The 12,541-nt window shown below is 42.8% G+C and overlaps 1 protein-coding gene across 5 annotated transcripts in view; it reads right to left on the reverse strand.

The window, feature by feature from the left end:
* Positions 1–1,534: 1,534 nt before the first annotated feature.
* LOC131106288 (dedicator of cytokinesis protein 3-like) overlaps positions 1,535–12,541 on the reverse strand; it is a 41,148-nt gene continuing 30,141 nt past the window's right edge. For 4 of the 5 annotated variants that reach the window (XM_078798393.1, XM_078798392.1, XM_058055206.2 and 1 more), the window contains 15 exons: positions 12,429–12,533; positions 12,181–12,322; positions 11,940–12,106; positions 11,143–11,229; positions 8,635–8,814; positions 8,383–8,466; positions 6,879–6,995; positions 6,651–6,745; positions 6,391–6,472; positions 5,549–5,630; positions 5,400–5,479; positions 4,180–4,255; positions 3,992–4,111; positions 2,826–2,911; positions 1,535–2,404 (listed from right to left, as the gene is read on the reverse strand). In XM_078798393.1, the coding sequence (XP_078654519.1) occupies positions 1,802–2,404; positions 2,826–2,911; positions 3,992–4,111; positions 4,180–4,255; positions 5,400–5,479; positions 5,549–5,630; positions 6,391–6,472; positions 6,651–6,745; positions 6,879–6,995; positions 8,383–8,466; positions 8,635–8,814; positions 11,143–11,229; positions 11,940–12,106; positions 12,181–12,322; positions 12,429–12,533 (2,106 nt within the window). In that variant the 3' untranslated portion in view covers positions 1,535–1,801. The remainder of the gene's footprint in view (positions 2,405–2,825; positions 2,912–3,991; positions 4,112–4,179; positions 4,256–5,399; positions 5,480–5,548; positions 5,631–6,390; positions 6,473–6,650; positions 6,746–6,878; positions 6,996–8,382; positions 8,467–8,634; positions 8,815–11,142; positions 11,230–11,939; positions 12,107–12,180; positions 12,323–12,428; positions 12,534–12,541) is intronic. The other variant, XM_078798394.1, reaches the window with a different exon arrangement.

Here is a 12,541-nt window from a genome sequence, read left to right on the forward strand (position 1 = left end):
GTTCTCTGATTGGCTAAAGACGCAATCTTGCTAACCTTAGCCAATCCTTATTGCTTATGTGCTGTAAACACCCGCCCACTCAAGTTCTCTGAAGATGGAATCTTACTACACTTGAGCTAATCCTCATTGCTTATGTGCTCTAAACACCCGCCCATTTAAGTTCTCTGATTGGCTAAAGACGCAATCTTGCTAACCTTAGCCAATCTTCATTGCTTATGTGCTCTAAACACCCGCCCACCCAAGTTCTCTGATTGGCTAGAGACGCAATCTTATTAATCCTTAGCCAATCCTCATTGCTTATGTGGTTATCTCATCCCCTTCCTTGTCACTCTGCAACACTCTCACTGCGCTGCACATTAGTTATGAAGTCGGTGATATAATTTTAAGAACGTGCAGTAAAAGGGTGTCGAAAATGGTACCGGCATTATGCTGACACTAAGAGTAATTAGTTAGATTAGCAGTTACTGAAAAAAGTAACGGCGTCAGTAACACTGTGGAACGAATACATAACAGCTTTCTAAAGTAAAGTACTTTAAATGCCATATATAAATGCAGTAACCCGAAACCTAACCCAAAACCCAACTCTAGCTTCTAGCCCTACTCCTCCAAGTTGACTCATTGGTACTTTTGACTCCCTCTGCTGGATACGGAACAATATTGCAACCAATGTGGCGCCCTCTGCTGGACAGGAGACGCAGCATACCATCGCTGCTTAGGTTAGATGCAGTAAGACAGTCGCGCTACATCAGGGGTCTCAAACACACGGCCCGTGGGCCAAATGTGGCCCGCAGGACACTAGTTTGAAAGTTTAAGAAAAAATGATTACGTATGATTAATGTTCATGTTAAAGGTTAAATAACTTAATAGTTATCCTCCCTATCCGTGTGGAAGTGGTAAGTTTTTGGCTATTTAAGTTTAAAGGAAATAACTTGAAGGCTACCGTTTAGGTCTCTAGCTCTCTAGTTTGCAAGTTAGCATGTGTCTCAAGACCCTGCAGTTGCGCAATATGTTGTAAATAAAAAGAGTATAAATGTGACTATAGTCGTGTTTTGTCATGTCTACAGGGCTCTAATAATGCTTTGTTCATTTTAATCTGAAAAAAATCATTTGTCTACCCACCAACTATATGTGGTTTCTTAAGTTTTTATTATTTGCCGTTTTATTATTATTATTATATTTATTTATTACTGATTGATTGATTTTCTTTATTCTTGATTTGTTTATTTATTTTTAATCTTATTTTGTGTAGAAAAATAAAAAGTAAGATATTTGAGAACAGTGGAATGTTTTATCAAAGCTTTTCTTGTAGGAAATTGGAACCAAAGCAAAGTTTTTTGCGGCCCAGTCTCACCCAGAACCGAACTCCAGTGGCCCCCAAGTAAATTGAGTTTAAGACCCCTGCTCTACATTTTTTTTCTGTGCATTATGAAGCTAAAATGTCAAGTGATGAACCCCCAAAAATTGACACCTATGCTGAGCTGAATGATGAAACACGAAACATATCATACCCTTCAATGGCAGGAGCTGCATAGCATCGTGTTAGCAACAGTTTTGTTTTTATTGTTAGGGATGGTTTTGATGAGGAATGACGTTGAATACATCACATCATGTTGCTTCCTACAAAGATATCAAAGGGGAATTGAATGGTTGGGCTGCTGGTGAGAGGAAATAAAGGAGGTGCTGGTAAAAAAAAAAAAAAAAAAAATGGCGTTGTTGTGATGTACGTGCCCACTAGTTTCTTTGAGTCCTAAGTGCTTCATCCAGTACCAGAACCTGTACAGCAATCCATTTGATGTGAACCTCACTCCAGACTGATTCCACGCCCCCACGCTACCCTGGCCTGCTCCTCCTTAGTGGCAGCAAATGGAGGATGGGTGTTCTTGCCCAGCCCGTGTGGAGGTGCTGCTTGTGCGGACGAGCTGTTGAAGGGGTTCTCCCCAGGGACACGCCGTTCTCTGAGTTGCGACACGGCAGGAAGGGGCTCATGCATGGAGTCGAGAGGCAAGTAGGCGGGGACGTGATGGTGATTGGAATGGAGGTCTTGGTGGTCTCTGGGCTGTGCACAACTTCTGGGGGTCCTGAACCCCTGAGACTGGTGTGCAAGGGTCCCAGAAGAGGACTGGCTTCGACAAAGCTCAGAGTTGACTCTGTCCGGAACTTCAAACTCTGAGACGTCATACCTGATGAGGCAGTAAGGTGAGTTGAGGTCTTCCTGCTCGTTTGTCCAGGCCTGGTAGCTGGGGACAGACTCCAGGGGGTCTGTGCGTCCAGAGGGGGGGCCACTTAAGTTACTTTCGCTTAGCGTGAAGACTCCTGAGCTGGTGCTGCCTGACAAGGTGGAGTTACTTCCATCCAGGATGGATGCTGGACTGGTGGGCGAGGCAGGTGAAGGTTGCAGGGGACACTGAAAAGCCGAGAAATGCTTCAAAGTCACAATTAACACTTTTTTAGATCAATTTTAAAAAAATAATGTAATGTTTGTGCACACCTGAAGGTAAGAAAGACTGGAACAAAATTTGGATGTTGATGTGTCCGAATCCAACATGACATTACTACCACCGCATCTGCTGTGGCTCAGGAAGGTGAACTATATCTGGACACATGCTGTGTGCCGCTATGGGTGTGCTGTATTCTGCCACATGCTCCGAGCAACCATTGTGATGTCATGGGGGTCTCTGGCTAACATTTGGCACTTTTTAAACTCTTTGCACAACACACCGTGGTAGCAATGTAGCGTTTCAAGTTTAAGGTTTTTTCTGTGCTTGATGAGAAGGAAGAGGAGGACAACCGGGAAGGGAATACTAGGTGGAATCGGAGGAGGGTACCTTTCTTAGGGAGCGCGCAGGAAGGGCAGGAGGGAGGTCACGGAGTTGGTGGTGGAAAGCATCAAAGTGTATTGACAGGTGTCGGCCTACAGGGGGACATACACATTCATTCATTTTCTACCGCTTATCCTCAGGAGGGTCGCGGGGGTGCTGGAGCCTATCCCAGCTCTCTGGGACACACACAAGGACTGAGAAAGAAACTCTGGTGCTTTCATGCGGAGGCTGTGATGAGGATCACGGCACGGTCGAGTGGTTAACGCGCAGATCTCACAGCTAGGAGACCAGGGTTCAATTCCACCCTCGGCCATCTCTGTGTGGAGTTTGCATGTTCTCCCCGTGCATGCGTGGGTTTTCTCCGGGTACTCCGGTTTCCTCCCACATTCCAAAAACATGCTAGGTTAATTAGCGACTCCAAATTGTCCATAGGTATGAATGTGAGTGGGAATGGTAGAAAATGAATGAATGAATTCGGTTGAGCTGGTTTCATAATTACACCTTTTGAGTGTTAAGTTGGTGTGTGATGAGTTCAGTGTTCTTTGTAAGAACACTAACACATTCCAAAAACATGCTAGCTTAATTAGCGACTCCAAATTGTCCATAGGTATGAATGTGAGTGTGAATGGTTGTTTGTCTATATGTGCCCTGTGATTGGCTGGCCACCAGTCAAGGGTGGACCCCGCCTCTCGCCTGAAGACAGCTGGGATAGGCTCCAGCACCCCCGCGACCCTCGTGAGGAAAAGCGGTAGAAGATGAATGAATGAATGAATTTTCATAGCATATTTGTAATATTATGACAAACAAACCAAACTAAATAAAGTTGCAATTTTTGTAAAATTAAGTTAATATATTAGGAATTTTTTTTAAAGAACAGTGAGTCCACATTTTAAGAGAAAGTGCAAAAAAAGTGGCAATTTTACATGAATGAGCTAGTAATTATTATAAATTATTATTATTTTTCACTTTTCACTATGTGGCGGGGAAAAAAAATGTGGACACCCGTGGTTTATACATCAGTGATGGATAAGACATAGGGTGCGGGTGGTTGGGGTGGGGTGGTCAAAACAACAAATTGGAGTGGAGTCAAATCCCAATCTGTTCTGTGTTTCCTTTTTTTATAATGTAAACATTTCATTTGCATTTTCCCAATAAGTTGAGTGGGGTCATACCATGTGGTATATTACGTGGTGGAACGGGAGGCGCCATGACGCTGGCTATGTGGGCGGACACCATGGGCACAGCATCTCTGGTTCCGCTGTCCAAACTCCAACTACTGGGGGTGCTCAGAACTGCAGGAGGGAGCAGACCACATAAGTACAAGTACAACTACTAGTACATATGATCGGAGTGAACCAACCTTTATCAGTGAAGGACAGATTGGGGTCGCTGCAGGGTTTACAGCCTGGATTGATCACCTGATGTAAAAATGCTCGCTGCAAGAGTTTAAGGATAGCACATTTCAAAACGAACAACATATTCACTTCAAAGCATTCAAAACCCTCGCCTGTGTATGGTTATTATTTATGGCAGGGGTCTCAAACACGCGGCCCGCGGGCCAAATGTGGCCCGCAGGACACTAGTTTGAGGCCCCTGCCTTGATATGAAAGTTTATTGTTAGTGCGGCCCGCTTGATATGGACGCTGTATGGTATCATGTACCCAGAAAAAAATTATTACGTTTGATTAATGTTCATGTTAAAGGTTAAATAACTGTTAATAGTTATCCTCCCTATCCGTGTGGAAGTGGTAAGTTTTTGGCTATTTAAGTTTAAAGGAAATAACTTGAAGGCTACCGTTTAGGTGGCTAGCTCTCTAGTTTGCGAGTTAGCATGTGTCTCAAGACCCTGCAGTTGCGCAATATGTTGTAAATAAAAAGAGTATAAATGTGACTATAGTCATGTTTTGTCATGTCTACAGGGCTCTAATAATGCTTTGTTCATTTTAATCTGAAAAAAAAAATTGTCTACCCACCAACTATATGTGGTTTCTTAAGTTTTTAGTATTTGCTTTTATTATTATTATTATTATATTTATTTATTTATTACTGATTGATCGATTTTCTTTATTCTTGATTTGTTTATTTATTTTTCATCTTATTTTGTGTAGAAAAGTACAAATCAAAATATTTGAGAACAGTGGAATGTTTTATCAGAGCTTTTCTTGTAGAAAATTGGAACCAAAGTAAAGTTTTTTTAATTTTTTAGTTTTTAATAAATGCGTTTTGTTTTTTTTTGTTTTTTTGGAAAACCTGATTCGGCCCAGTCTCACCCAGGCACGAGCTCCAGTGGCCCCCAAGTAAATTGAGACCCCTGATTTATGGCATTCACTCCCTTATAGTTGTGGTGGTTTTTAACATTATTAGAGCCTTCTAGACATGAAATAACGCACCTTTAAACCCCTATTATCCAACATAATAGACATAAGTAGAAAACTAAGCGATAAATAAGAAACTTTTGGAGCTTCTAAATGCAATATTATTATTATTATTATTATTATTATTATTATTATTATTATTATTATTATTATTATTATTATCATCATCATCATCCGCACTCCCAAACAATCATCCAAAGCTAACCTGCTGATACACGACACTGCCGGGCTGGTCTCGCTGTGGCGGCAACAGCATCAAAATGTCTCTGCTGGTTCTGGATGGTTCTGTTGGACAAGCAAGGTGAGTGACACAGGAAGTATTCACACGTACAGGAAGTGCACTCGATTCTTCACCTTTGATTGCTGGCAGAGCCGAGTTGATTAATTGCAAGGGTGCCGAGTGGGTGGAGCTAAGGCTGGAGGAGGAGTGGCTTGCCTGCAGTGAAATAAATACAACATTCAATGGCAATTATTTTCTCAACCTGATGATACACACTTATTGAGCAAAAAATTTCATACACTTCATATACTAGCTTAGCATATCATATTATATAAACTAGGGGTCTCAAACACATGGCCCGTGGGCCAAATGTGGCCCGCAGGACACTAGTTTGAGGCCCCCGCCTTGATATGAAAGTTTAATGTTAGTGCGGCCCGCGCAAGTTTGATATGGATGCTGTATGGTATCATGTACCCAGAAAAATTATTACATTTGATTAATGTTCATGTTAAAGTTTAAATAACTGTTAATAGGTATCCTCCCTATCCGTGTGGAAGTGGTAAGTTTTTGGCTATTTAAGTTTAGAGTATAAATGTGACGATAGTCGTGTTTTGTCATGTCTACAGGGCTCTAATAATGCTTTGTTCATTTTAATCTGAAAAAATAATTTGTCCACCCACCAACTATATGTGGTTTCTTAAGTTTTTATTATTTGCCGTTTTATTATTATTATTATTATTATATTTATTTATTACTGATTGATTTTCTTTATTCTTGATTTGTTTATTTATTTTTCATCTTATTTTGTGCAGAAAAATAAAAATTAAGATATTTGAGAACAGTGGAATGTTTTATCAGAGCTTTTCTTGTAGAAAATCAGAACCAAAGCACCGAAAAAGTTTGTATATTTTTCTGTTTTTAATAAACAGACCCCTGATATAAACGATAGCATATCAAACGCTTAGGTGCTGCTGACCTGAATGGCGTAGAAGTCCTCACGCTGCTCAGCAAGCACGCCGTCGGCCAGAATGAAAAGACTTCCGACATTTGCCATCTCGCTGAAGATGTGAGAAGAGAAAGAAATGTTCACATGTGACAAATACATAATTACATTCATTATTAGTTGGACATGTGATCCACTTTTGACACGATAAATAACCAATACATCAATGAAAAGACACACTATAGTCTACGTTTGATCATACATCAAGATGAGACCAGATAAGACCTTCTGACCTGTGTCGGTGTACTTTGAATCTCTCAGGACTCACAAGACTGTGAGTGGCCACAATCCCTTTGGTGGGGTTAGCTTTGTCTAAAGGACATGGACCCTGGAACACAACAACTTGGATCAGACCGTGGATCCTCATTAGGCAGCTTTAGCAACACAAACAAGCGTCATGTTTTGATGGCACGTTCCTAATCATTCATATTCATATTCTACCTTGAAAAGAAGGTTCTTACCTGGCAGAGGCTGTTCCTCAACACCTGGAACTGATCTATCAGCTTCTTGTGCAGGGGACGCATTTCTGGGTGCACCAGATTCTCGTGCACAGCAAGACCGGTTCCAAGGATGTGAACCTAAAGGAAAAGCCAACAACATTTTTTGTTAGCTGGCTAGCAATGCTAACGTTAGCATAGTAGCATTTTTTAAGCTGTATTAAATGAATGAATGAATGAACTTAAGCAGACACTTAACGCCATCATGCTTGGTGTTAGTATGCTAACATTAGCAGGCTAGCAATGCTAACGTTAGCATAGTAGCATTTTTTTTCTTATTATGGGCCTGCAAGCAAAGCCCTTGGAATTTTTTTTGCAATTTCCATGAAAATGAACTTAAGCATTGGTTGACGAGGGTGTACCCCGCCTCTCGCCCGAAGACAGCTGGGATAGGCTCCATCATCCCCCGCAACCCTCGTGATGAAAAAGCGGTAGAAAATGAATGAATGAATTAATTAATGAACTTGAGCATTGGCTGACAAGGGTGTACCCCTCCTCTCGCTCGAAGACAGCTGGGATAGGCTCCAGCACCCCCGCGACCCTCTTGAGGAAAAAGCAGTAGAAAATGAATGAATGAATGAACTTAAGCATTGGCTGACAAGGGTGTACCCCTCCTCTCGCTCGAAGACAGCTGGGATAGGCTCCAGCACGCCCCCGCGACCCTTGTGAGGATAAGCTGTATTAAATGAATGAATGAATGAACTTAAGCAGACACTTAACGTCATCATGCTTGGTGTTAGTATGCTAACATTAGCAGGCTAGCAATGCTAACATTAGCATAGTAGCATTTTTTTCTTATTATGGGCCTGCAAGCAAAGCCCTTGGAATTTTTTTTGCAATTTCCATGAATATGAACTTAAGCATTGGGCGAGGGTGTACCGCTTCCTCTCGCTCGAAGACAGCTGGGGTAGGCTCCAGCACCCCCGTGACCCTCGTGAGGAAAAAGCGGTAGAAAATGAATGAATGAATGAACTTAAGCATTGGCTGAAAAGGGTGTACCCCTCCTCTCGCTCGAAGACAGCTGGGATAGGCTCCAGCACATCCCTGTGACCCTCGTGAGGAAAAAGCGGTAGAAAATGAATGAATGGATGAATGAATGAACTTAAGTATTGACTGACAAGGGTGTACCCCTCCTCTTGCTCGAAGACCGCTGGGGTAGGCTCCAGCACCCCCGCGACCCTTGTGAGGATAAGCTGTATTAAATGAATGAATGAATGAACTTAAGCAGACACTTAACGCCATCATGCTTGGTGTTAGTATGCTAACGTTAGCAGGCTAGCAATGCTAACGTTAGCATAGTAGCATTTTTTTACCATTTTCAGTGGTAGACACTATTATGTTATGTGTTAGCATGCTAACATGCTAACATCAGCATATTTGATGGATGCAACAATCCCAATGTCAACATTACAATACAGTGGGCAAACTGATCCCAGTGTCAAGGTTTGAACGTTTGTTGACTTCTCACCTGCTCCTGCATGACATTTTTCAGCTGGGTGATCTTCTCGCTGTCTTCTGGGTGGCTGCTGATGTAATCTTTGTCAAAGAAAGCCTGACGACAAAATATAAATTACTAACAAAGATTGTTTTGTAATTCCACGGTATAAAAGAAAGGCTTTTGGACACAAATGCAATATTATTGATATGATCTATAGTGGCCATCACTATCACGGGGTGGGGGGGGGGTGGGGGCGGCAAAATGACAATGACAACAACTAACCTCCTGGTATCTGGCAATGCCACCATTGACGGCGGCGTCGATGACTCCATTGAGCGTCATGCTGAGAAGATTGACGTTGTTGTGTAGTTGTTTGTGTTGGTACTGGCTGAACAAAGTCCGCAGCTCCTGGTTCTTGTTCTCCACCACACAGATGGCATTTTCTAGCGGACTCACCTCCACCTGAAACCCACCAAGAAAATGGCAGCATCATTTCCAACCGTTTTTTCTTCGGAGGGATTGGTAGCTGAATGTGGGAGGAAACCGAAGTACCCGGAGAAAACCCACGCATGCACTGGGAGAACATGCAAACTCCACACAGAGATAGCAGAGGGTGGAATTGAACCCTGGTCTCCTAGCTGTGAGGTACAGTGCATCCGGAAAGTATTCACAGCGCTTCACTTTTTCTACATTTTGTCATGTTACAGCCTCATTCCAAACTGTATTAAATTAATCTCTTACCTCAAAATTCTACACAAAATACTCCATTATGACAATGTGAAAAAAGTTTTTTTGACATGTTTTGAATTTATTAAAAATAGAAAACAAAAAAATCACATTTACATAAATATTCACAGCCCTTGCCATGAAGCTCAAAATTGAGCTCAGGTGCATCTTTTTTCCACTGATCATCCTTGAGATCTTTCTACAGCTTAATTGGAGTCCACCTGCAGTAAATTCAGTTGATTGGACATGATTTGGAAATATAATAACTGTCTATATAAGGTCCCACAGTTGACTGTGCATGTCAGAGCACAAACACCAAGCATGAAGTCAAAAGAACTGTCTGTAGACCTGCGAGACAGGATTGTCTTGAGGCACAAATCTGGGGAAGGATACAGAAAAATTTCTGCTGCTTTGAAGATCCCAATGAGCACAGTGGCCTCCATTATTCGTAAATGGAAGACGTTTGGAACCACCAGGACTCTTCCTAGAGCTGGCCGGCCTTCTAAACTGAGCGATCGGGGAAGAAGGGCCTTAGTCAGGGAGGTGACCAAGGCCCCGATGGTCACTCTGTCAGAGCTCCAGCATTCCTCTGTGGAGAGAGGAGAGCCTTCCAGAAGGACAACCATCTCTGCAGCAATCCACCAATCAGGCCTGTATGGTAGAGTGGCCAGACGAAAGCCACTCCTTAGTAAAAGGAACATGGCAGCCCGTCTGGAATTTGCCAAAAAGCACCTGAATGACTCTCAGACCATGAGAAACAAAATTCTCTGGTCTGATGAGACAAAGATTGAACTCTTTGGTGTGAATGCCAGGCGCCATGTTTGGAGGAAACCAGGCACTGCTCATCACCAGGCCAATACCATCCCTACAGTGAAGCATGGTGGTGGCAGCATCATGCTGTGGGGATGTTTTTCAGCAGCAGGAACTGGCAGACTAGTCAGGATAGAAGGAAAATGAATGCAGCAATATATAGAGATATCCTGGATGAAAACCTGCTCCAGAGCGCTCTTGACCTCAGTAGACTGGTCATGTACCTTGACCATATAGACAGTAGATATTAGCACACAGCCAAGATCTCAAAAGATTGGCTTCAGAACCACTCCGTGAATGTCCTGGAGTGGCCCAGCCAGAGTCCAGACTTGAATCCGATCGAACATCTCTGGAGAGATCTGAAAATGGCTGTGCACAGACGTCTCCCATCCAACCTGATGGAGCTTGAGACTTATTGCAAAGAAGAATGGGCAAAACTGCCTAAAGATAGGTGTGCTAAACTTGTGGGATCATATTCAAAAAGACTTGAGGCTGTAATTGCTGCCAAAGGTGGATCAACAAAGTATTAAGCAAAGGCTGTGAATACTTATGTAAATGTGATTTTTGTTTTCTATTTTTAATAAACTCAAAACATGTCAAAAAAACCTTTTTTCACATTGTCATAATGGAGTATTTTGTGTAGAATTTTGAGGTAAGAGATTAATTTAATTCAGTTTGGAATGAGGCTGTAACATGACAAAATGTAGAAAAAGTGAAGCGCTGTGAATACTTTCCGGATGCACTGTATGTGCGCTAAACACTCGACCGCCGTGCCGCCCGTCTGTCTACTTGCTGCACATTTTATGTTTACGCTAACAGAAGTACAGTTCACACGTGCCAGGAAGTAGATCCAAATTAGAGTCTACTATCACATTTTCATAGAAGTCATAAGTGGCGATTGTGTTTTCATCTGACAAATCTTAAGTAACTTTGACCAAATGTAGAATTACTACACAACTTCTGTTTGGACAGTCACAGAATTCAAACCAGACAAAAAAAACAGTCACACGTCGCAAACGAGTGACCCTGGGAATGTAGAGTGCACGTTCAATTGCAAGGTTTATAGTGTGCATAAAACACCATGCCTCGTGCACTGCCACTTCCATTTTTTGTGTATTATCATTCATGCCATAGTTCAAAGTCTGATTATGGCTTCTGGATGCCCGCTTCCAGTGAGATAGCTTTGGTTTAAGAGAGAAATAACTAACAACTCTAATTATTTATTATGCATTTATTATTGATTGATTCTCTTACCAACTCTCTCTTCTCCACCTCAAACCAGCGTGAAATTCCAGGCAAAGGATGGGCAAGCACCAGTGTTGTCCTCTCGATCCAAAGACTCTGGAACCAAGAAGAGGAAACATGAAAATGTGTCGCTTATCCTCACTTTGCAGTTTGCGGGGTTATGCTGGAGCCTATCCCACCCTGGACTGGTAGCCAGAACATTGCAGGGCACATATCGACATAACAACCATTCCCGCTCACATTCATACCTATGGACCATTTGGAGTCGGCAATTAACCTAGCATGTTTTTGGAACCGGAGAAGCACAAAATCCAAAGAAATACAGCTGGAATAGGTGCAGATTCTGGAAGACCTAGGAAGCTGTCTGTGCTGGTGTGTAGCTGCTCTATAGGAGTCCACAACAAAATTACATCATATTTATTCATTCATTCATTTTCTACCGCTTTTTCCTCACAAGGGTTGCGGGGGTGCTGGAGCCTATCCCAGCTGTCTTTGGGTGAGAGGCGGGGTACACCCTGGACTGGTGGCCAGCCAATCACAGGGCACATATAGACAAACAACCATTCACACTCACATTCATACCTATGGACAATTTGGAGTCGCTAATTAACCTAGCATGTTTTTGGAATGTGGGAGGAAACCGGAGTACCCGGAGAAAACCCACGCATGCACGGGGAGAACATGCAAACTCCACACAGAGATGGCTGAGGGTGGAATTGAACCCTGGTCTCCTAGCTGTGAGGTCTGCGCGCTAACAACTCGACCGCCGTGCCGCCCTACATTATATTCCTAATTGACAATATTACCTTGAACTCATTCTCTTTGTCTTTTGGTCCTTTATGGAAAGGTCGATCGTGACGGAAGCGGCGAACGTTATTGACCCGATAAAAACTTTTGATCCGGTCGGCGACTCGATCCAACTGGAGGACGCCAACAGCTTCAGGAACTGGCGTTACTGCATAAATCTGGAGGTCTGAGCGCCACTGATCAAGGAATGAACTTGAAGCGCAAACAGGTATAAGCAAAGACACACAATAAGTAGGATACACTGAGCGTCACACTGCAGGATGGCTTCCTCGGGTGGCTTTGGGTGCTGCATGGCGATGGCCTGTGGGAACTCTCCCAGCATCCTCTGCTGGAAGGCCTCAAGGCGTTCATAGTCGTGACCGCGGCACACAAACTCTTTGTTCTGGTGGACAGTTTGAAATGAACACACATGAATAACGACACAAAGAATGAAAACACTTGGACTGGCATTGATGTGATTTAAAATCGTGGATTAGGATTCAACTGACTCTGAGGAAGAAGGGGAACTTCCTGCCATAGAATCCCACCCTGAAGAACTCAGGTTCCAGACGTTGATGCTCCATGATATTATCAAAATACGCCGCCTCCAATTTCTACAAAT

Source organism: Doryrhamphus excisus, linkage group LG18 (assembly GCF_037039965.1).
Source record: "Doryrhamphus excisus strain RoL-2023G ecotype Guam linkage group LG18, RoL_Dexc_Guam_v1.1, whole genome shotgun sequence".
Lineage (NCBI taxonomy): Eukaryota > Metazoa > Chordata > Actinopteri > Syngnathiformes > Syngnathidae > Doryrhamphus > Doryrhamphus excisus.